General features: G+C 40.8%; 1 protein-coding gene across 8 annotated transcripts in view; it reads right to left on the reverse strand.

Annotated features, from left to right (window-relative positions):
- Positions 1 to 22,914, reverse strand: part of IQSEC1 (IQ motif and Sec7 domain ArfGEF 1) — a 328,329-nt gene extending 305,415 nt beyond the window's left edge. For 3 of the 8 annotated variants that reach the window (XM_088134147.1, XM_088134144.1, XM_088134142.1), the window contains exon 1: positions 21,681 to 22,902. In XM_088134147.1, the coding sequence (XP_087990273.1) occupies positions 21,681 to 21,949 (269 nt within the window). In that variant the 5' untranslated portion in view covers positions 21,950 to 22,902. Of the gene's footprint in view, positions 1 to 21,680 lie in introns of all 8 variants that reach the window. The other 5 variants (XM_088134152.1, XM_088134151.1, XM_088134143.1 and 2 more) reach the window with 3 other exon arrangements.
- Positions 22,915 to 25,328: the final 2,414 nt, after the last annotated feature.

Raw genomic sequence — 25,328 nt, forward strand, 5'->3', positions numbered from 1 at the left:
ATATAAATAGATTTGTGAGGAAAGCTCTTAATATTATATGCAATGCCCTATAATTATGTATGTTATACTATATTTGTTATGTATTATGTTGAAGCATGTTCTAAAAATATGGACCTTTGGTTATATTGAGTATTGGGAATTGTTCAGAAAATTTTAAGAAATTGGAAAAACACTATTATTCCAGACAAAAAAGGACTGGATTCAAGATATTTGTAATTTATCCATTTTTGAAAAGACAATTTTTCACATCCGAAAATGATGCAATATGTTTCTCTTTGGCTCAGAATAGATTTTTCATAATTTGAAATTTTCATATATTGTTTGATTTATATATATATGCGTGTGTGTGTGTGTGTGTGTAAATGATATTTTTTTCCTTTTTTAATTTTTTTGTTATTATTCTTCTGTTTTTTTATTTTTGTTTATAGTTCCTTTTTTGGTTTTTTTTTTTAACTTGCAATAAAAGAAAAAAAGACAAAAATCTCAGGAAGTAACTTATGGATAGCCAAGAAGACAAATAAATATTTTTATAGTAATTTTATTAAGAATTATAATTACAACAGTAAAAACTAATACAAACTGAAAAAAACTAAAAGAATAAAAAGAAAAAATAGAAGGTGTAGAAAAGAAAAAATAAAAAAAATAAAAATAAAAAATAATATAGTAAAGAAAAAAAAATATAAAGAAGTGACTTCCCATCTTCATCACAAGTATAAACAATTTTAGTAACTTATCACCTCTACTTAAAATACAACAAACGATTTCTTCTTCCCGTATTCCATCTCTTATCCTTAAACAAATCCATAAAGTATTGTCATTTCAGTCCTGATGTCAGCAAAAGTCCATTAAGGGTTTCCAGTGATAACAACATATCTATTTTAGCCTTGATCAAATAACTTTATATTCCTTCCTTATACTTCTAACAATCTTGACTTTTAGTCTTCAAATAATGTCCTAGAACATGATTTCTTTTCATTTTTTTCTTTGTCCTTTCTCACAAAATTCCCAAAACTTTAATGATCCTCTTTTGTAAACCCAATTTAAGAAAATTATCCAGGTCATTCTCTTGGTTTGTTGTTTGTATATCCCTTTTAATTATTAAGACATCAACTGGTTTCTTTTTTATGTCCTGTATAACATCTTTTTCCAAGTCATTCTTATAGCCTGTCATTTTTAAATCCATTTAAACTCAGTCTTGATGTTGTCAGGCAGAACTGGTTCCTCTTTCATAACATCTTTTAGGCATAGACTATCTATAGAGGTAGACACTATTAAAATTAACTTCTGGGTCCACTGTTCAAAAATATCCTTCACTATGTCAAATGTTAAAATATTTTGCTTCATTCTGTAAGTCAAGCTTGAGTGTTCTCCTTTAATTGTAATATTTATTTCCTTCTAGTTCCCTCTAGTGTCCAATTTTTAAAGTCTTATTTTTTTATTTAAATTAAAAACAAAAGCATTTTCTCAGGAAAAGGATTCTTTATAATTAATTCCAAAATATTATTTCAAATTTATCTGGACCTTTAGTCCATTTGTAACTTTCTAAAATCAAAGTTTTAATACACTTTTGCTGTTTATTCCAAAAAAAAAATTTTTTTTTAAGTTCTTGAACTTGTTAAAACTTCTTTTGCTAAGGATTGAAGGGAAACTCACCCAGTGTAAAACCTGTTGATCCAATGGTTCCTAATAGCTGAAAAGCAGTTAACAAGCTATTTCCAAAAGCGATTAGAAAGGAAGTATGCAAACGTAGTGTCCTTTCAAAGATGCTGACTGTGGTTTGAGCAAGATGGCTATTCTCTCATCTCCCAGAACTCTAAACACGCTGGAGACCAGTCTTGCAGTCTTCTTGTGAGGACCAGCTGTCTGGAGCACTTGTGGGCGATCTCAAGTCCTCTCCTTGTCTGGAGAGGAATTATCAAAGAGCCAGTCTACTCACCGGCTCTTCATTCCACTGAGGTCATCAGCTCCACTTTTCATCAAGATAAACAAATCATAGAACAAAAAAATCCAGAATTTTCACTCATGACCAAGCTCCAGTTAACTTCTCTGGAGAAGTCTGTAATGCTGGGAAATATGAAAGGAAAGAGAAAAAGAGGACAACCTAAAGCAAGTTGGATAGACTTGATTTCAGTGGTGATGGGTGAACTGCTGGAAGGCCTGAAGAATCCTGTTGAGGACAGATTAGTCTGGAGAAGGTCTATCTATGTGGTTGCTAAAAGTTGACACCAAGTTGATGGCATATCATTAAACTAGAAAACTACTAAAGTCAGAATTCCCCCGGTTTCATAGATTGAATTGTAATGACGTATGTTTGGTAATACAAGAGATAAATTCAAGAATAAATGGGTGCTGAATGAATGTTAATTGAGTACACAGATAAGTACCCAGTATGAAGATGTATATTGAGATGGATTGGTCATAACAGAGAGAAAGCGCTTATTCAATAAATGATGTCTAAGCAAACAATGAATGAAATGCAAATGTGTAACATTTTGTTTTGATTAGACTGATTAGATTTAGACTTTGAATCTTAAGTCTACAACACTTTAAATCACTTTTGGGGTTTTCTCTCCTAAAGTATTTATTTATTTATTAAACCACCCAATAGCTGAAGCTCTCTGAGCAGTTTACAATCAAACACACTAAAAATACTATTTGAATAAATGGGTATATAATAAAATACAAAATAGAAACACCATATATATTAGGCAGTTGCAAGGTGGTCATTCAAAAACTAAAACAGTACGAATTAAAATGCAATCAAATGCAATTAGAAGTTTGCATTTGCAACCTCCTGCAAAGGCCCTCCTGGCCACAGCTGCCACCTGCTCTTTGAGCAGGAGCCGTGAGTCCAGGAGGAGCCCCAGATTATGCACCGAGTCTGTCTGGGGCAGTGCTACCCCATCCAGCAACAAAGATGACAAAGTCCCGGATACAGAGGAGCCATTAACCCCCAGCCACTCCGTCTTACCAGGGTTCAGCTGAAGCTTGTTGTTCCCCATCCAGACCCTTACAACCTCCAGGCACCACGAGAGGGCGGTCACAGCATCACTTACCTCACCTGGGATGGGGATGTATAACTGAGTATCATCAGCATACTGATGATACCTCATCCCATGATGGTGGATGATCTCAGCCAGCAGTTTCATGTAGATGTTGAAAAGGAGCAGAGAGAGAACCAAACCCTGCAGCACCCCACAAAGGAGGGGCCAAAGATGGGACCTCTCCCTATCACCACCAATTGGGATCGGCCCTGAAGAAAGGAGGTGAACCAGCACAAGACTGTGCCGCCCACCCCCAATTCCCTGAGTCATCCCAACAGGATACCATGGTCAACTGAGAGATCAAGGAGAGCAAGGATGGTCGCACTTCCACCATCCCGCTCCTGCCAGAGATCATCCATAAGTGTGACCAATGCGTTTCCATTCCTTAACCGGGCCTGAAACCTGACTGAAAAAGGTCCAGATAATCTGTTTCATCCAGAACCCTTTGGAGCTGTGATGCCACCACTTTCTCAACCACCTTCCCCAAAAAGGGGAGGTGGGAGACTGGACAAAAATTGTCCAGTACAGTAGGATCCAGGGAGGGTTTCTTGAGGAGGGGGTGCACCAACACCTCCTTAAAGGCAGCTGGGAACACTCCCTCCGGCAAAGATGTATTAACCAATGCCTGGATCCAACCACGCCACCTCCTGAGCTGCTTTCACCAGCCAGGAGGGGCATGGGTCCAGAAGACAAGTGGTGGCCTTCACAGTCTGGAGGATCCTGTCCACTTCCTCAGGAACAACAGGATCAAACTGTTCCCAGATAACTGGGTAAGAACGATCCCCTGGTATCTCCCCAGACCCTGCACCATGCTCGGAGTCTAACTTGGAAGGAATCTGAGCAATTTTATCCTGCAGACGCTCTGAAAATTCCTCCATTACCAAGGAGGGATCTAGTGATCCCAAACAGGGCCGCTGGGCAGCACTCTGCAGACGCAATAAGGGCAGAGAAGTATTGGCACTTTGCCGCTCTTATTGCCACAATGTAGGCCTTGATAGCGGCTCTAATGTGTTATTTATTATTTATTTATGTATTTAATTTTAAATATTAATTAAAATACACTACAAGAAGATTCCTATATAATACTTCCAAGAGACTGATGTTAATTAGGAGCAATTAGACTCAGGGAGCTCTTCAAGGCCTCAGCCACCCCAAGGGTTGGTTGTACCTCTTCTCACCCCACATAAGTTGGCAGAGCCAAGTCTTCCATTTCTTCTGGAAAACTGGGAGGGTAGGGACCCGCTTCACCTCTGGGGGCAGAATATTCCATAGGGTGGGCAACAGCAGAGAAGGCTCTCCTCCTGGGACCCACCAGTCGATATTCTCTCACTGACGGGATCCGCAACATGCCTCCTCTGCCTGACCTGGTGGGATGGGCTGATGTAATGGGTGTGAGACGGTGTCTCAGGTAACCTGGACCCATGCCATGTAGGGCTTTAAAGGTGATAACCAACGCCTTGAATTAAACCCAGAAGCAAACTGGAACCCAATGCAGCTCCTGCAGCAGAGGTATTACATGTGCCATCCTTGGGGCACCCAAGATTGCCCGCGCAGCCTCATTTTGGCACCAGCTGTAGTTTCCAGACACTTTTCAAGGGTTGTCCCATGTAGAGTGCATTGCAATAGTCTAAATTAGAGATGACTGGGGGTGAGTGACTGACCGGAGGGCTTCCTGATCCAGGAAGGGGCATAACTGGCGCACACATGAAGTTCAGCAAAGGCCCTCCTGGCCACAACCACCACCTGCTCCTTGAGCAGGAGTCATGAGTCCAGGAGGACCCCCAAATTATGCACCGGGTCTGTCTGGGGCAGCGCAACCCCATCAAGAACCAAATATGGTAAACTTCCAGATATAGAAGGAACCTCCATTCCATCTTACCAGGGTTGAGCTGAAGCCTGTTGTTCCCCATCCAGATCCCCACAGCCTCCAGGCACCATGAAAGGATACCATAGTTGATGGTACTGAAAGTTGCTGAGAGGTCAAGAAGAGCAAGGATTGATGTACTACCCCATCCCACTTCCACCAGAGATCATCCATGAGTGCGACCAATGCTGTTTCCATCCCATATCCGGGCCTGAAACCTGACTGAAAAGGCTCCAGATAATTCGTTTCATCCAGGATCCCCTGGAGCTGCAATGCCACCACTTTCTCAACCACCTTCTGTAAAAGGGGAGGTGGGAGATTGGATGAAAATTGTCCTATGTGGTAGGATCCAGTGATGGTTTCTTGAGGAAGGGATACACCAGCATCTCTTTAAAGATGGCTGGAAACCCTCCCTCAAGGATGAATTCACGATAGCCTGGATCCACCTACACGTCACTATCCGAGCAGCCTTGACCAGCCAGGAGGGACATGGGTCTAGTTGATAAGTGGTGGCACTGACAATCCGGAGGACCCTGTCCACCTCCATGGGTTCAACAGGATCAAACTGTTCCCAGATAACAGGGCATCTCTGTAGGCCATGCCCCATGCTTGGTATCCAACTGGGAATGGATGCAAGAGATTTTATCCTCCAGATGCCCAGAAAACTCCTCAGTAATGTTACTGCAATTACAAAAATACACATTTTACAACTGATTAATACTTATACAGTATATATTTTACTGTATGATTACTGTACACAATAACAAAAAACTGAATAACATTTCCAGTTTTGTTAATAATAGTTTCATCTGATGTACTGCTGAGTTACATGACAATACCAAGACCTGTGTCAGCTGATTCATGCTACTAAAATCATCTCTAAAAGTTGCAGGCATCAAATAAACATGCATGTTAGTCAATTCTTAGAGACCAAGTTATTTATTTTAGAATGTACAATCTACTTATAATGAAGTAGTCTGCTGACTCCAAAAGCTCATTTCATAGTAAATCATGTGTTAAAAGACTACCATGCTATTGCTCTTTCCCTGCACATATATACATACACACCATATGTATCTGCATGCAATTTAATAAGTCTAATCTAATGTGTCATTAGATTTTAGATGTGTTCAGTTTCATTCTGTCATTTAAACTGAATAAAATTGAGAAGCAGAAAACACCCACTTTTGACAAACCAAGTTTCATTTAGCTAGAGTATCATAGTATGTTGTGATGAACAGTCCTATGCAGTGATAATAATTTATCTTAATTTCTACCATTTCAACTTCTATGTTGCTTTATAGCTATTTGAAATAAATAGGTTGTGTTAAATGAACAACTTTATATGTAAGTTTTCAACCTCAAGTAACTTTTTGAATTCAATATGCTATATTTCAGGTCAGTGAAATCTTGACTATAACTGTATTGGACCTGATATCATATTAGGGAATATTTAATCTCTTCATTTCTTTAATTTGGGAATATCACCAACAAAATGAGAGCCCTTTCAACTGGAATTCCAACAGAAAGAAACAGGGAAAACATGTACAGAATTTAGAATATCCATAGCCCTTAGCTATGGACCATTGTTAAATCAATCCTCTTAATATTAGATGTTAATGGCATAACATTCGTCCTTTTAATTTATAATTGATTCTGCTAAAATTTTAAGAGTTCTTCAAGACTTTTTAGATTTTGGGATGGTCTAGTACAGATGTGTTACAAATGAAGAGGGGGAGATTATAGTGGGAATTATAAAGGTCCAGTATACTTTTCACAACTTGTGTCATTATATAAATGGGATAAATGAGGCTAAACTAGAAAACCAGACAGGAGCTTACATAATACTATAGCAATGAATATCTCCCCTGCTTCATTGTGGTGAGGGCTGTACTTGGGGAGGGATGAGCAAAGAACGCTGGCAGCGTATGCCAAGGGTATATATCCCAGGAGGGTTACCTAAGATGTGAAGGCCAACCCGGCTACCCAGGTAAAGCAAGCAGGTACCAATATAAGGCAGCAGTGATATAGGAAAATGCTGGAGGCAGATAATCACTGTAGTGGCAACAGCAAAGGCGAAATTTCATACTGCATGGGAGAAGGCAATGGTAAACACTCCTGTATTTTACCAAGAAAAGCACATGGATAGACAAGATATAGTGACTGATGATATAGTGCCAGATTATGGGCTCCTTGCATCAGATGGCACTGTGATGGAATGTGAGGGTGACCTTGGAAGACGGGGGAAAGAGATGCCGTCTAGGGAACTATCAGATAAAAGAGAAAGGAGCCTGCAACAGAGTAATGGTCAGAGAAAGAAACTTAGGAAGGACCTGTCTTAACTACTCAGATGGTAAATAGGGAGGGTGGGAGATTTGTACTTTATTGTAAGGCTACATTAACAGTATCTTGCAATTCTGAAAGTACAAATCTCCCACCCTCCCTATTTACCATCTGAGTAGTTAAGACAGGTCCTTCCTAAGTTTCTTTCTCTGGCTGTTACTCCTTTCTCTTTTATGTGATAGTTCCCCAGATGGCATCTCTTTCCCTGGTCTTCCAAGGTCACCCTCACATTCCATCACAGGCACTCAACATGCTACTGAGAAAGAGCTGAGGATCTTTTGGAGTACTAATAGTGTTTATGATGTGGTTAGATTCAAGCCTTCAGAATGTCTTGTTGCTGACTTCTGGAAGAAGAAATGGTGGACTGAAGATGGCTCCACAAAAAGGGACCCGACAACCACAGGGAAGAACGAAGAACAGGTGAGTAGACTGGCTTTTCAAACCACTCCAGACAAGGAGGGGACTTGAGATTGTCCACAGGTACTCCAGACAGGTGCTCCTCATGAGGAGACCACAAGACAGTGGTCTCCAGCAGGTTTAGAGCTCTGAGAGATGAGGGGATAGCCATCTTCCTCAAACCATGGTTGGCACCTTTGAAAGAACACTAAATTTGCATACTTCCTTTTCTAATCACTTTAGAAAATTGCTTGTTAACTGCTTTTCAGCTATTAGAAACCTTTGGATCAACAAGTCTGACAGCACCAGGTGAGTTTCCCTTCAATCCTTAGCAAAAGAAAAATTTAACTATAAGTTTAAGAACTTAAAAAAAACAACTTTTTTTGAATGAACAGCAAAAGTATGATTAAAACTTTGATTTTAGAAAGTTACAAACAGACTAAGGGTCCAGATAAATTTGATATAAGTTTTTGCTATTAATTATAAAGAACCCTTCCTTTGGGAAAGTACTTTTGTTTTGATGTTTTTAAAAAAACATAAGATTTTAAAAATTGGACACTAGAGGGAACTAAAGATTACAATTAAAGGAGAAGAACACATAAACTCAACTTATAATTAAAGAATGGAGCAAAATATTCTCACCAACAGACAACACCAACAACCACTATACCAGGCTATACCGGGAAGCCATTGAGATTCACAAACACCAGCACAGTTTCAATAAAAAAGAGGAGAGTCTAAAAATCAACAAAACCTGGCTACCAATCCTGAAAAATACAGCCTGCAAAAGGTCAATGAACTCAGCTCAACCACCAGGACATGTGAACAGTTCACACAATGAACTTGCTAATCACCCCCAGCAGCCCCTCGTTAACAATTCAATAGAAGAAAAAACCCTGCCTAATCCCCAGGAAAATACACACAGATGCTGACTCCAAAACAAGCAGCCACTCAGTAACCCAACCCCCCCACACACCCCCCAAGATCTCTATAAATACCCACAGAAGGGTCACTTCACCCTGGGCACAGAGAGAACTGCTCCTGTCTGTGCTCCTGCACTCTGAAGATGCTGGTCACAGGTGCTGGTGAAACGTTAGGAAACAAAACTTCCAGAACACGGCCACACAGCCCAGAAGACCCACACCAGTCAAAATATTCTAACACTGAACATACTGAAGGGATATTTTTGAAAAACAGACTCAATGTTAACTTCTGAGTGGTAATAGACATCTGCCTCTGGAAAGACTGTGTCTAAGAGATGCTATGAAGAGAAACAAGTTTTACCTGACAAGATTGAGATTGAGTTGAAAGTGGATTTACAAATCACAGGCTACAAGACTGGCATGGAAAAAGATGTTACATTGGACATACAAAAAGAAACTGGCTGATGTTTCAGTAATTAAAAGGGATATACAGACAATAAACCAAGAGAGTGACTTGGATAATTTTCCTATACTTTCCAAAAGAGGCATGTTAAAGTTTTGAAGAATCTTGTGAGAAGGGACAAAGAAAAAATGAAGAAAAAAAATCAAGTTCTATGTCATTATTTGAATGGATCAAAGATTAAGATTGTTAGAAGTAAAAGGAAGGAATATAAAGTTATACGTGATCATGGTTAACACAGATATGTTCTTATTTCTGTTAATCCTTAACAGACTTTTGCTGACCACAGGACTGAAATGACAATGCTTTATGGATTTGTTTATAGATAAGAGATGGGATATGCAAAGAAGAGATTGTTGTTTTTTAAGAGGAGGTGATAAGTTACTAAAATTGTTTATACTTGTGATGAAGGTGGGAAGTAACTTCTTCATATATTTTTCTTGTTTTTACTATATCATTTTTCTTTCTTCTCTATTTCTCTTTTTTTCTTTCTGCACCTTCTACTCTTTCTTCCTATTATTCTTTTAGTTTGTAATATTTTTACTATTGTAATTATAAATTAATATTAAAAAACCAGAATGTCTTATTGCTGATGTTGCCATATGGAAGAGAAAATCTGAACCCACAAAGACAAAAGTACAATAGGAATGTGGAACATAACCATTAACACGGGAAAGTTCAACACATGAAAGATGAAATGAATCAACTATATATTGACATATTAGGCATCAATGAATTAAGATGGACTGGAATTGGACACTTTCAGATGGAGATCAATAAACAATATGACTACTCAGGACACAAAAAACCAAAGAAGAAATGGCACTGTTTTCATAGTAAGGAAAGATATAGCAAGAACATTACTTGATACAATGCAGTCAATGACTGAATAATATTAGACTTCATGGGCAACCCTTTAATATGACAATTGCCCAACTGTATGTTCCAGCAACTGATACAGAAGAGGAGAAGGTCAGTGAGTGTCATGGCCAAGCTCAATCTAAAATTGACAGAACACGCAAGCAAGATTTGCTGCTCGGTATTGGAAACTGGAATGCAAAAGTTGGAAATACAGAGAAGGAAAACATAGTTGGACTGTACGAACTAGAAATCAGAAATGAAGCAGCACAGTAAATTTCTGCCAATCTAATTATTTCTTCATTACTAACACAATCTTCCAACAATCAAAACAAAACCTACATACATGGATATCACCACACAAAATATACAGAAATTGACTATATTACAGTACAAGGAGGTGAAAGAGCTCAGTTACTGGTAGTCCTCAGTTAACAACTGGGATTGGGACTGGAATTTCCATCACTAAGTGATGCGGTCATAAAGCATGATGTCACATGACTGCATCACTTAGTGACAGCAATCCTGGCACATCCTGTTGCCATCGATAAGCAAGGATTGCAGGTCATTAAGTGAGGACATCCTTGCAACTTTCTGCCAACTTCCAACAAGTGAAGTCAGTGGGGAAGCAAGCAGCTTGCAAGTAGGCTGGTGGGCAGGTAAGTGGCTGCTAGGTGCAGGAGGGTGTGCAAGGGGCTGGTATGGCACGGTGTGACCACAAGGCTTGGGGTGGCTGTTGCAGGGTGCGGGGGAATGTGTGTGGTGCTGGTGTGATGGGGTGCAAGTGCAGTGGGGCTCAGGATTGTTGTTGCAGGGTGCATGAGGGTGCACAAGGGGCCAGCATGTGTGTGGCAGGGCTTGAGGTGGCTGTTGCAGGCTGCACAAGGGGCCAGCAAGGTGCGGCGCTAGTGTGGCGAGGCTGGGAGTGGCTGCTGCAGGGTGGGGGAGACTTATTCGAGTGACTTGTGACCTTCCTTGCCAGCTTCCCCATTGACTTTGCTTGTGGGAAGCCACAGGGAAGGCTGCACATGGTGATTACATGACCACAATGCTGCAACTGTCATAAGTGCAAGCCTGTTGCCAAGTACCCAGATTGCCATCATGTGACTGCAGGGGTGCTGAGACAGCTGGAACTTTGTGGACTGGTCATAAGTACCACTCATTTAGCACCATCATAACTTTGAACAGTTGCTAAACAAGTGGTCATTAACTGATGAATGCCTGTATAATGAGAAAGATGTGGCCAGGGGCTGACTGGAACACAAGGAACAACAACAACCATATATCATCAAATCATGTAATAACAAATTAATAGTAGTATTGGTGCCCTCATTCATGCTATGTACATCCAACTGCTCAATCCCCATATGCTCTTTGAAGAAGTTAGATCTTTAAGAGCTTTCTAAACATCAGGATGCAGGTTTTATTTCTGGTGGTAGGGTATGCCACAAAGGGAGCTCCTACAGAGGATGCTCTGCCTTCTCTCTGTGTATCGTCCTGCCACATCCCAGGGTAGACGTGGGGTGACGTCTTGCACATGATCTCAGCAGGAATACTTGGGCAGTCCGATTCTCTCTGGAGTAAGTAACCTTGTAGATAACCAGGCCACAAGCCATACAGTATATTGGTATATAATAATAGTTTGTGTTCAGCCATTATATTCAACATGTCTTCCATTTTGTCTTATAAAGTGGTTCATGTTTCCAATATTAAATTAAAAATAAAACACATTATTAACAAGATCTAGGAGACAATTGGACAAATATAGAGATAATTATGTTTTTAATATCCCTAACAAGGAGAGCAGAATATCATATACTGATCCATTTAATCAAAGAGGAAGAAATCTATATTTGGGCAAAACTTGTTTCAATATTTTCTAGTGAATTATATCAAAGGCCTTTTCTTCACCCAATAAAATGACCACCTCTGCTTTCAAGTTTTCAGCATGTGTATCTACAATGCCAGTTAGTTATCTAATATTATCAGATAACTAAACAACCTTATATAAAGGTATCAAAGGTAATATCATCTGCATTTTACATGCCAGAGTCACTGTCAATATTTTTGCATCTGTGTTGAACAAGAGAATTGGACAACAGCTTGCATGGTCAGCAGACTTTCACCAGCCTTCAAAATCACAGTTATATAAGTCTTCCTGAAGAAGACTGGAAAAATCTTACTAAAAAGCCTTTGTTATGGACCTCCATTAGTGCTGGAGCCAAGAACTTAACCGCATATCATTTAATAAGGTAAATATCAGAACCAGGAGTTTTTTTCCTGCTTTCATTGATTTAACCATTTCTATTATTTCATGGCCTTTCCATGGACTGTTGCCTTATAGTGACGAATGGACTTATGAATCCCGATGGGCTATGCAACTAAGAATGTACACTCTCAGAATAGTCATGTATGACAGGAGATCACAGATGAGGTATCGAGACTAAATATGATCTATTAGAGAAGGAAATTGCAACCCAGTCCAATATTCTGCCCCCTCCCCAAAAAAGACACTCACAACCACAACAGTGTTAAAATGATATTGAAAATTACCTCCCCAATTGGAAGTTATCCAACAAGCAACTGGGGAAAATAGAGGACAAGTATAAGTACTTGTACTGCATATAATGTGGCTGGATTAAGGCCAAAAAGATATCTAGCTGCTGATGTGGCCAGAGGCAAAAAGAAAGCTCAGTGATGCAAAAGTACATATATTGTTGATACATGGAATATTGGCAAAGCAAAAGCAAACTTGACATTGTCAAAGCAGAACTTAAAAGACTGAAAGCCAACATTATGGGAATCAGCAACTCAAATGAACTAGATTGGATCTTGTCACATCAGATAATCTCTGCAGATAATCTACTGACGATTAGAATCATAGAAGAAATGGAGTAGTCATCATTATTAACAAAGGGGTGTCAAAGCTAGTAGTTGAATATAATCCTCCAAAATGACAGAAAGATTTCAATTTAAGTTCAAAGTATGTCAATGAATATAACAGTGATCCAAGTTAATGCTCCAACACTAATGCAAAAGAAGTTGAACAATTCTATGACAACTTGACACACTCAAAAAAGAAAGGAGACTAGAATGCTGGTGTAAGTAAAAGAGCATCTGAAATAATCGGAAAATTTGATGTCAGAAGCAGAAAAGAAAATAAAGAAGTCTTCCAAGAAAATCCAGTACTTATAGGACATACCTCCTTTCAGCAATGTAAAAGACAATTGTATGCATGGACATCCCTAGATGGACAGCTTGGCAATTAAATTGACATTACAGGTAGTCCCCAGTTTAAGAACGAGTTTTGGTCCCAAGGTCTGCCTTTAAGTCGTATGTAAGCCGGAACAGTATTATTATATAATGTTGTATAAGTAGTATTGTGTAATTAACTCAAACCATTGTGTATTTAAGTTGAATCATTGCGCATTTAACTGGAATTTTGCTACAATAGGCTCCATTCTTAACTATGGGTCATCCATAAACTGGACATTCTTAACCTGGGGACTACCTGGATACTCTGAAGCAAACATGGTGAATGTATATTTAGTTAGTAAAAATATCAATAACCTCTGATATGCTGGTGATAATATTTTGATTACTGGAAGCAAACTAGACTTCCAGTAAGACTATGACAAATATAATCAAAGTATTTAAGTGCAGAGACATTACACTGAAAACAACAGTACATTGTATCAAGGCTAAGGTTTTCCCAGCTGTAACATTTGGCAATGAAAACTGGATCATCAGAAAGGCTGAACAAAGAAAAATGGATGCCTTTGAATTGTGAAGCTGGAGAAGATTCTTGAGAATGCCTTGGACTGAAAGAACAAATAATTCAATACTACATAAAACTAGAAGCACCAATAACAAAAACTAAAACTTATTTTGGATACACAATGTGAAGCAAATCACTGGAGAAGACCTTGATGCCTGGAATAATTGAATGCAATTGAAAAAGAGGCTCAAAGAAGACAAGACAGCTAATTACCATCACTGATTATACAATCATAAGCTTGCAAGAAATCAACAAAATAGTTATTGCCAAATATTGCCTTGCCAAAATGTTATTCTTTGGGTCATAAGAATTGGAATCAGGTTATTTCCTGAAAGAATATTTTGCTATCTTTTTCAATCAGATACCTCTTTATACCTCAACAGGGATTACAAATTGTAATGTAGTTGGTATGCAACTTAACCAATAATGGAGAACCTTGAAACAGAAGTAGTAGTGAAATAATGTATGATAACGTGGGCTAAAAAATTTGGTTATAATATAGAGATGGAACAATGAGAAAATATGTGGCTGAAAGGACTGAAATTTACACTATGTTATAATCTTAAAGAGAACTTTTATAAAATGATGTACCATTGGTATATGACACCAGAAAAATTATCTAGAATTTATAAAGGTAATTCAATTCTATACTGGAATTGTTAACAAGAAGAAAGTTCATTTTACCATGCTTGGTGGATGTGCAAAAAAGCTACAAGATTTTGGGTTCAAATGCATATACTGATTCAGAGGATTTTAAAGATTAACATACAGCTGAAACCAGAACTTTTCCTCTTGGGACTGATGGATAAACAGTTGGAAAAAAGTTATGGAACTTTGTTTTTATATATGATAACCGCAGCGAGATTATTGTACACCGAAAGATGGAACAATCTGGTAAAACCTACAATGGAGGAATGGTTGGTGAAGATGATAAAACTTGCTGAGATGGCAAAATTGACCTGTTTGATTAGAGAAAAGACAGTATCTGCGGTTATTGTTGACTGGAAATCCCTTATGGCCTTTCTGTGTAAAACAGAAAAAATATGAACTTATGATCTATGGTTTTGACAATTAGATAGGATAGATTATAGAAAGAAGACAGTCACGATGTAACTTTCAAGATGAGGTACATCTACAATTGTACTTATAACTGCTGTAAAGAAGATTGGAAGCTACTTCTCTATGACTTTTTTTCTTTTTCTATTTTTCTTCTACTTTTTTTCTTTTTGCACATTAGCTTTGTTTTATTTCTTCCATTTTCTTTTTTCCTTCTTACTTTATTTTAGTTTATATTCATTTTTAACCCTTGTTTTTAAAACTTTCAATAAAATTATATTTAAAAAAACAATAAGGGAGAACCTGTCTTGCTCTGGCTACATCATGTCTGCCATAATTATAATCTCCTTATCAATTAAATCTCCAAGAACAGAAAGGAAGAACATTTTATCTTTTGACTCACTGGTATGCCATGATACACAGGTGTGGCTTCTGAGAGAAGGTGCTGAATTCTTAGTCTTGGATGCAGGATTAAGAGTACATTCAGTTGTTTTAGAGTGAAATATTTTGTCTATTTTACCTTGACTTCATGAGTTAACACTGCATGAGGGTAAGGATGTGTTTAGATGTCATATTAAGGCATAAGGCATGGAGGTTTTCTTCCAGTGCCTGTAGACTGTGGGGGCCTGTATGGCTTCAGTTGAACCCTAGCAAGATTGAGCGGCTTTGGGTTTTTGGACCTCCTGGTTTTGGGGGCCTTCCATCTTTGGTTCTGGAAGGGGTTGCACTACCTCAGATAGAACTGGTGTGCAATCTGGGGGTTCCTCCTGCATTCGTGGGTCCTGTATGGGGGGCAGGTGGCAGCCATGGCTAAGAGGGCTTGTGCACAGCTTTGGGTTGTGCTTCAGTTGTCCCCATTCCTGGATCAGGAGGCCCTCCTCATTTATTCCCCAATGACCTCCAGATTGGATTATTGTGAACACGCTGTACATGGGGTTGCTTTTGAAGAGCATTCAGAAGCTTCATCTGGTATAAAATGCAGCAGTGCAGGCACTCAGTAGTGCCTATTTTCCGGCACATGTGACACCACTGCTGCGCGAGCTGCATGGGCTCCCAGTGTGCTTCTGGGTGCAGTTCAAGTTGCTGGTAGTCACTTTTAAAGCTTTTCATGGCCTTGTGTTAGGTTATTTATGGCTGAGTGCTCAAGCCGGGGGCCTCAGGTATGGGATGAGACCATGTCTTGGTTATGTAGAATGTCTGATCATGGTTTTTATAATTTTTTTTTTGACTGCTATAGGTTTTATGTTTTTTGTATATATTTAAATCACATTTAATATTGTTAGCTGCCCAGAGTAATCTATTTCAGATGAGTGGCCATATAAATCAAATAAATAAATAAATAAACAAAGTAGTTTATTTGCTTGTGGCATGGTATGTAAAGTCAGCCACTGCAGTTTATAAACCAGGGTTTATATCTTAGCTTGTTGTGTACACCCAGGCTCTTTTGATTCATTCAATAATCCATGGTTAAATAAACCATGTCCTAGCATGTGCATACCCAGACAGAAAGTTGTAACTCAATAAGGAGTCACATGCAGATAAATATTGCAGATAATTTTTACATTAAGAACAGAACTACATTTACTTTGCTTTATATACAGTAGCTTTCACTTCTGGTCTTGGTTGAGATGTGGTATCTTCCTTCTCTACTCCTGGAAAAAAATATATTGCCATGTTTTAAACTGAAGCTTCTGGAACATGGATAATTGTGGGCATCTATGAGCACCTCTGATTGAAAGCTTGATTTTTTTAGTTCAGGAATAAACAATCCTAACCAGCATGACCAATAATAAGGGTGACTGGAGCTGCAATTTAACACACTGGAAGAGCCATATATTGTCCACTACTATTTAAGGTGCATTTAAGTACATCTAGTATACAGGATAGTTTTGTTTTGGGTTTTTTTGCATACGACAACTGCTAGTTTTGTGATTCATCAGAAGTCAGTGCTGATCTGTGGACTAAGTAGAATCTATTTTTAATGAATATGAGTAACAATCAGATAGTACTATTCCTGACAGCAGCCATTCCAAACTACCTTGTTCTCCTAACTGAACAAGCTGTTACCATCTCCACAACTTCTGCAATAACCATCCCACTATATTTAAAACTGTAATTTCAGTATCAGTATGTTAGTACCAACATTTATTTACTCTTCTCTTCTCTCCACTCCCTCATTCTCTTACATAATTACGTATTACTTTATTATTTGTTTGCAAACTACTGCTGTAAGCTACAAAAATCTTTTCATATTGCAAAATGGCAATAAAAATATAAGCTGGAAATATTCATATGACCACTGAATATAAAATGTTTGTATGTGTTTCATTGTATGCAATAGCTCATTTACATGTCCTACTTGGTCAAAAGAGTGACCAAGAGATGCAGCTAAGGTTTCTTCCCAGTGTCTGGAGGCTGTGAAGGTCTGGATAGGGAAGAACAGCTCAATCCGGGCAAGACCAGGTTGCTATGGGTTCTGAAGTCCCCAGATCCAGAGAGCTCCCATCTTTATCTCTGCATGGGGTTATACTTCCTCAGACCCCATTGGTGTGGAGCTGCTGTGTAATTTGGGCTCCTCTTGGATTCACGGCTCCTGCTCAAGGAGCAGGTTGCAGCTATGGCAGCTATGGCCTTCCTATAAATCCATCTGGTACATCAATGATACACATTTCTGGATTGGGAGACCCTGTTCATGGCCATTCATGCCTTAGACACCTCCTGGTTGGACTACTGCAATGGAGCTGCCCATGAAGAGCATTCAGAAGTTGCAACTGGTCCAGAATGCAGTGGCATGGACACCCACATAATGCTTCTACTCTGTGAGTTGTACTGACTTCCAGTGGTTTTCCAGATGCAATTAAAATTGAAGGTTGTCCCAATAAAGCCTTACACAGCATGGGGCAAATTATTTTCAGAACTGCACGTATACATCCATTTCTGCTTGTCCCACCAGGGCATGCTCCTGGTCTCTTCTCTGAAGCGTTGCCTTTTCGGTGGCTGCCCCTGTTCTCTGAAACAATATTCCCCCAATATACAACAAGCCCCAACTCTGCTCCCCTTTTAGGATCTGGCTTTTCCCCCAGGCATTTGGAGCCAGTTGAGTGGAGTCCCTTTTTGGTTGCTTTTATTATGGTGCTTCGTTGCCATTTTATAGTCTGTATTTCATATTCATATTTATATATTGTGTATGTTTTAATGTTACATGGCTGTTTTTCAGTTCATTGTTTTTTGTTGTTGTATACCACCCAGAGTCACACTGTTTGAGTTGGGTGGCCTTAAAAAACCAGTAAATAAATTTAATGGGACTCCAGAGGCACGCCTTCTCTGTGGCAGTGCCTGCCTTATCCTAGGCAGCACTAGTCCCTTGAGATTCAGATGGCCCCTGCCCTGTTGGTGTTACAAAAAGTTTTAAAAACATGGTTGTTGCCTAAGGCCAGGACATTAGGTGAGACTGGTTAGCTGAAGTGTGTATGCTTTTGAGGACTTCAGCTATATTGTACTACATTATTCTTGTGATACTTGTAATTGACTGTTGAGGTTTGATCATTATGGTTTTAATTATTGTTAATTATTGTTAGGAGAGCCAGTTTGGTGTAGTGGTTAAGGCATCCAGCAAGAAACTGGGACACCATAAGTTCTGGTCCTGCCTTAGGCATGAAGCCAGCTGGGTGACCTTGGGCCAGTCGCTCTCTCTCAGCCCTAGGAAGGAGGCAAAGGAAAACCACTTCTGAAATCTTGCCAAGAAAATTGTAGGGACTTGTCCAGGCAGTTGCCAGGAGTCAAGACTGACTCAAGGGCACCCCTCCCCAAATATTGTTAGCCACTCAGAATCGTGGAAGCTAGATGGACAGCCGTATAAATCATTTAAACAAATGAACATTTTAAAAAGCAATCATTCAGAAGGAAAATTACATGAACAAACTACACATATGCCAATTCCAAGATCAGCAATTCTGCCTGAAGGGCAGTGGAAGCAGAACAATTACAAGCAGAGCAACTCACAGAACAATAGAATTAAATTTGGCAATTCCACTTAACTCTGATTATTTCTGATCTAGAAGAACTTCCAATGAAATTAATCACAAGGGGACAACGAGCCTGAAACAAATTGCCCAAGAATGTCAGAAAGAAGACAATGGGCAATTTTGTCATTTGTACCTTAGGATGGCACAAAGGTGCCTTAGCAATATCTTTTTTTTTTATGCTGCAGCCCATGACATTGCCTTCATCTTATCCCTAGCCCATGTCTGAGCCAGGCTTAAAGCATTCTTAGTTGTACATTAATGCAATGTTTTCATGCCTGTTTCATCACCATCCAGGGGTACCTCAAGGTCTATAAAATCTGTTAGACTTTGTCCCCTGTTACCTTACAGTATGGTAGAGAATTTGTCATTATGGTTTTTGGGAGGATATGGAGATACTTATTTCAGATATCTTAACAACATTGCACTATGTAACATACCAGTAGAAAGCTGCATTAATTTTTGCAGGTTCCCTTAACAGAGTCAAAGTGGGGGGGGGGGCACAATCTCTAGTACTGTAGCTTCTAACTACAAAGCCCCAGAAAGGAGCCAGCATTTTTCTGCAGTGTGTAGTCAATATTGATATTACACAAAATAACTCCTCTTAGCTCAGCTTCTGTGTAAGAAGCCTGGTAACTTTAAACTTTTTCCCTGAGCTATTCAGACTACACCTCAGAAAGATTATAAGCACTCCATAAATACCCCAGATTAATTCTGATCCCAACATCAAATCCACTTAAAGAGACTTTAAAAATACTGTAGTTCTCAAGGCTGTAACTCAGAGACTGCTCTCTTGGAAAATCAAAAGAAACAATTAATGAAAACATGACAAATAATATTTCTGGTATGTTACTTGGTAAGAAAATGTCGAAAATATGAAGGAAGATCCATCAATATAACCCATTCTCAGAATTTATACAAACATACATAGGTTTAAGGTTTCTTTTTAAAATCAACCCTCTTATTGCAAAAGCAGGAGTTCTGGTTCCTAAAAGCAGCATATGTTATTCTAAACTACAGTATAGGCTTAAGGAACTGTTCCCCACTCTTCTTACAGACTCAAACATTTATTCTATCGGTTTATATAGTGATTTGTTATTAGACAGCATTTAGCCTCAGTATGCTTCAAATCAATTGCACATTTCTAGCATGTAAAAAAAAAAAAAGTGTCTACTTACTAAAATAAACAGTGTCCCAGACAATAAGGAGAAAAATCACAGGAAGCCAGCAATATTTGGTGGACAGAAAACAAAAAAACATAAAACTCACTTATACACATCTCTACACTGGACAGGTAACAAACATTTAAGCCCATTTCCTGGGACTTCACACTGAGTAACTACGTTAACAAGTACAGGAGTATAGTTCTTAATAATTAAATATAACACAACTTTCCTAGATGGAAATCACTTCTGCATATAAGCAGCTGATTATATTCTTCTAAGTTCATGCTTTGTGAATATTATCTGTATATGTTTAAAATTGCAAAACTCTGCAATACAGATGCAAATGTTGCAATACAGACAGCAACTCAGTTTTAATTTTTTTTAAAAGCCCACATGCAGCAGAAATAAGGTAAAGACTCTAATGTTGGTCAAAAGTTGAGATCGGTGTTTTGCATTGTAAGATAATACTCTTATTTGTATACATTTTAAAATACATCCATCTTAAGTGTACAATCTGAACAAAAGTTTGTTTTTTAAATGATGCAGTCTAGTAATAACATGCATCATTTTAAGAGTCATTCCCCTTTTCCTATGGAAGGGAATGGCTCTTCTAAGCCAGTTGTAAAAACTTTCATACAACTGCTAACCAACGTTTAGCAATGAACACTTTTTGAACAATTTATTTAAACCAATTAACTGAATAGTCCCCAAAGAGAAATATTTTTTCTTAACTATATCACAACAGTTAATTATAAAGTTTAATAAGACATATTGCTCTTCTCAAAGAACTTTTACACTGATGGGGGTGGGGGAATGGGACACACAAACAATGTAACAAAATCCAAGAAACAAAGTACCTTAACATTTTGCACCAGGAACTCTAGTTAATAAATAGGTTTGCCATATCTACTTAAAGATATGTGCTAATTGCAATTTCAATCATTTGTAAAAGAATCAGAGATGTTGTTCTGCTCTTGAAATGGCCTTACTTTAAGCAGTAATACAGCTAAACGCCTTTCCATATGCAGCAAGCATTGCATTATGAAAGCTTAAAGCCATCTGAAAATAGACCCAGGGATTGAGAGCAAACAGGTTCCTGACGATCAACAAGTTTAGATGGGAAGGAGTCACAGTTTAGAAGGGTGGCCACCTGCCAATGTTTACAGACTCTCATTTGTTAGGCACTAACTCCACCTCCAAGTCTCCAAACGCCACTCACCACACTGCCTTGCACTAGAAGACCAATTCTTTCTCCAGGACTAGAAGGCACAAACAGCATCCTTTACACCCTTTCCCCAACGTCTCTTCTTGAAGCCTTCTCGATCCCTTAGCAGTAGCACAGTTCTGTCCACAGGCAAACTGCGGGGTTCAAACCCTTCTCCCAGAAACAAGCCATTTGGGATCAGGGCAAGAATTAGGAATGAATTCCTCGAAGGATACAACTTCGCCAGCCGAGGACGGTTGCCACATAACATCTCAGCTCTTTTTATTCGCCTTTGCACATTGGCCCACAAGAGAAGAGGCAAACTAGGAAGAACATCAATCAGAGCATGAAAGAAACCAGCGGGGAATGGAGAGGGTGAAGGAGAAAACTCGTCTTTGTCTGAGATCATCCATAACCTCATAACTACCCAGCAAAGACCCCCGAGACAGGGAAAGCATCGGCTAAAAGCCTCGCGTCGCTCGCTAATGCTTCATGGTCACCTTTAAAGCGTTACGTGTGCCCCCCTCCATACGTCGATTAAAACGCTCCCCGTCCCCGTTCCTTACTTTTCATCCTGGGCGATTTCTTGCCCCTTCCCCGGCGGTGCGGACAGGGCGCCCTGCCGCTGCAGGAGCAGCAGCCTGCAAGCGGCCAGGTGCCGCCGGTGTTCCTCCTGGAGCCGGGCGTTCTCGCGGTACAGCGTGGCCAGCTGCTGCTCCAGCTCATCTATCCGGAGCTTCTGCTTCTCCAGCAGCTCCTGCTGCGCCTCGATGATCTTGTTGAGCTCCTTGAGATACTCCGCTGCCTTGCTCGGGTTCTCCGCCGGCGCCTCCATGGCCCGGCCAGCCCTGCTGCCTGCCACGCACCTCGGCGGTCGGGGGCGGTCTGGCCAGAGCTCCGGGGAAGGGAGGCGGCGGCGGCAGCAGCAGCGTCTGGACGCTCGGCTCGACCGCGGCGGTCGACAGTTGGCGACCCCAGCGCCAGTCCGGCTGCCCCCACAGTTGGGAGTCTGCTTCTCGGCTAGGGAGAGCCAACGGAGCTGCTCCTACTCCGGGCCGCCATTGCCCACGGGCCCTCTACTGCTTTTGACCGAGCCGGCCGGGCGTGTTGTTCCTCCAACGAGGCGTCCCGCGACTGTGGCGCGCAGGTTTCTTCTCCGCCAGCTTCTCCTCTTCTTCAGCCACCCCGGGGAAAAGTCTCCACGTCCAGCTCGCAGCCAGTTCCCTCACCTCAGCCGCCCCTCGCGTTGACTCCTCCCGCTTCCCTTCTTGTTTCTTTCTTTTCCCCTCTTCTGCTCACGCAGGCGCTTTGCCCCCCTCCCGCCGCTTCTGTTACTGGTCTGGTTAAGCCGCAACAGTCCCTTGGTTCCGCACGTCGACGACGCGCAAAGACCCGCGCAGAGTTTGGAAAGTGTCTGCTCTCCACTGGATGTCGCGCTGCTTCCCCGGATCGGGGGAAGAGTTGGTGCTGAGCAGCTGCGCGGCTGACTGATTAAGCCGCCGTTGTTTGTGGCTGTCACCGCGGCGGCGTCCTCTTGGCCGCTGATTGCCGGACGGCCAGACGACTCACGGCACCTCACTCCTCAGACTCCAACACGCATAAATCCCAGTCCGCTGGGAAGCAGAGGCGGAGGAAGAACGGCGTGTGACGGCAGCTGCAGGACCGCTGCGAAGGCCCCCGGGGAGTGACCACCACGCGGAAGCGAGCGAGCAGCCCCGTCACCCCAGCACGGCTTCTCTTTCGGGTGGAAACCTACGCGGAGCGCCTCCGAACAACACCGTTATCGGCAGAAAGATGGGAATATCGGCTGCTGAAAAGGACGCCGCCCTCTTCCTCCTCCTCCTCCTCCTCCTCCCTATCTCACACCCAGCTCCAAACAAGGAATAGCGAGGAACGCTTGAGAGCCAGTATGCTCCGCCAGGTAAGGGGAGGTTAAGCGCACCAGTGTGGAGGAAACGAAGTCGATTCGGAGCCGTCCTTGCTGCTGTCTTTTTAAAACGGTGGGTCGCGCCTCCTTTCGCTTGTAGCCTCCAGCAATCTGACCCATAACAAATCCGACCAGCGGCCGGAATTTAGACACTCAACTCTCCTCTCCATATTAACGACGCTTGTGGCAAGCTCGCAGAGTACCTTCCTTTCAGTTCTCTGAAACGCTTAGAACACACATACACACCCCGCTGAATTTGCTCCAGGATTTCATCAGAGAATATTGAATTTCTAGGGAAAGAGGAGAGAGGAGTTGGATGACAGAAAGTAGAGCCCGGCTGGGACTGCCCCAGCTTCTCTCCCCTCCCTTTCCCCCCGGGAAAGGAGGACAGACGGGGGTCTTCTGAAGAGCACTGAGCAGAAGGCCACTCCTGCCGAGAGCCGAAGCTGTTTGGAAACATCGCCACCCGGGCGCTCCAAACGGCAGCTTTCTAGCCATATGCCTACAGCCACGCTTCTTCTCTGGCTGGTGAAGCAGCAGCCGGTCTCTTCTCGGGCAGCCCTCTGGCAGCGGGGAGAGCGAGCTGCGTCCTCCCTCAAGAGGGCCTCAGCGCGAGGGGGGGGGGCGTGGAACCTTTTGGAAGTGATCCAGCGGCTGACCAAAGAGATGATCTAAGCAAGGGGGCTAGAGAAATAAGGAAACCTGTAAGTTGGGGAAATAGGGGGCGGGAGAGGAAGTGGGATTTGGTTTCCTCTTTCTTGATCACTTCCCAGTCTTATTTCTCTATTTTCCTTCCCTCTACATTCTTAAACGTGCATTGATACTCAAAATACTGCAGTAGCATTTGCTGCTTCGCTAATTTTACTGGCCCCTCGTTTGCAAAGTCAGCTGCTGTAAAACCCATCTAGGCTGCAGTTCTTGCTAATACTTGACTGAAAAGGCAGCTTGAGGGAAGAAGGTGCTTCAGAAAAGGAGGCCTTCTGATACCAGAGGTAATAATGGTAAGGGTTTTCCCTTCCCTCTTTCTGCAGCATCGAATATACTCATAGTAGAGTGGACCCATTTATGAATAGAGTTGTTCTGAAACAAAATGCTGCAAAAATGCATTCAGTATATCTGTGATTAATAACCTTTCAAATTAGCTTTCCTATTTCACTAATAGTCCAGAAAGGTGGTATCGTCATCATTTTTTAAAAAGTAAAGATAGTTAGGAACTTGACCATCTAATTTTAGAATTGCTATACTTATTATTTCCAAAAACCAGGAACAAATGTTAGAAGTTTAAACAAATGCATCTTACTAAAGACAACTATCATATTTGAGGTATCCTGATAGATCTATGTATCCAGCTTAACAGCTAACCAAATAAGCCTGAAATATTAAAACAATTCCATTATTAGGCCAGCCAAGAGCAACTATTCTTCACCAACTATATGAAAACAGGGGAAGAAAAGGGGGAGGGGGGAAGGGGTATCTAGCAAATGTTAAAACCATGTTGGCTGCATTTATTTATGACCTTAGAGTGGAATATGGGAGGACTTTCTACAGCAGATAGGATCTGTTTCTTCCAGTTGCACATAGGACTTTGAAATGAAGGAAAGTGCAAACAGTGATAAATGACCCATGCTTGTCAAAGTACCTAATTTGAATGTTATCTTCTCCCACATTTCTATTTTAAGGCTATGAATAAATGCAGACACAGTGGATTCAGTATTGTTCCGCTTTCCTTAACTATTTGCTTCCTTTACTGTCCAGCCTGATTAGGAGTTCTGGAGAACCTGGCACTTAAAGAATATTTTGTGACATTTTCTTTTGCTTAATATGGATTTTGAAACTAACCATACCTACTATGTATGTGGTTGGCTAGTTTGTGGTTCAGGTGTGTCATGCAAACTCAGTCAGTATCTGAGAAGGAAACCTACAATCCTTTGGTAGTAAACTTCACATTTTTGTCCAAAGACCCTCTTTGTCCTTGAGACCCATAGCAAATCAACATATGTGCTGCCTGTTGTATGAATCCTTTAAAAAAGTAAATATGTAGGAGGTGTTTCTTTCTTAGTTAAATCAGCTTCAGAAGAAATCCAGAAGAGATTATTCTCACTCAAAGCCCTAACCTACTTCATTGGCTCATTAATGGTAGCTGACAGCAAGGTCCTTGTTGCAGGTCCCAAGGAAGGGTGCCTCATCTGATTGGCTGGAATCCTCTTTCTTACCCAGGCTCTTGTCAGAACTTCCAGAGGACTTGTTTTAAAATAAGTTTTCTCCAATAATTTTTAGCTATCAAAAG

Source organism: Python bivittatus, unplaced genomic scaffold (assembly GCF_059951505.1).
Source record: "Python bivittatus isolate LINGU-HERP-01145 unplaced genomic scaffold, Pbiv_v1 ctg000080_np1212, whole genome shotgun sequence".
Classification (NCBI taxonomy): Eukaryota; Metazoa; Chordata; class Lepidosauria; order Squamata; family Pythonidae; genus Python; species Python bivittatus.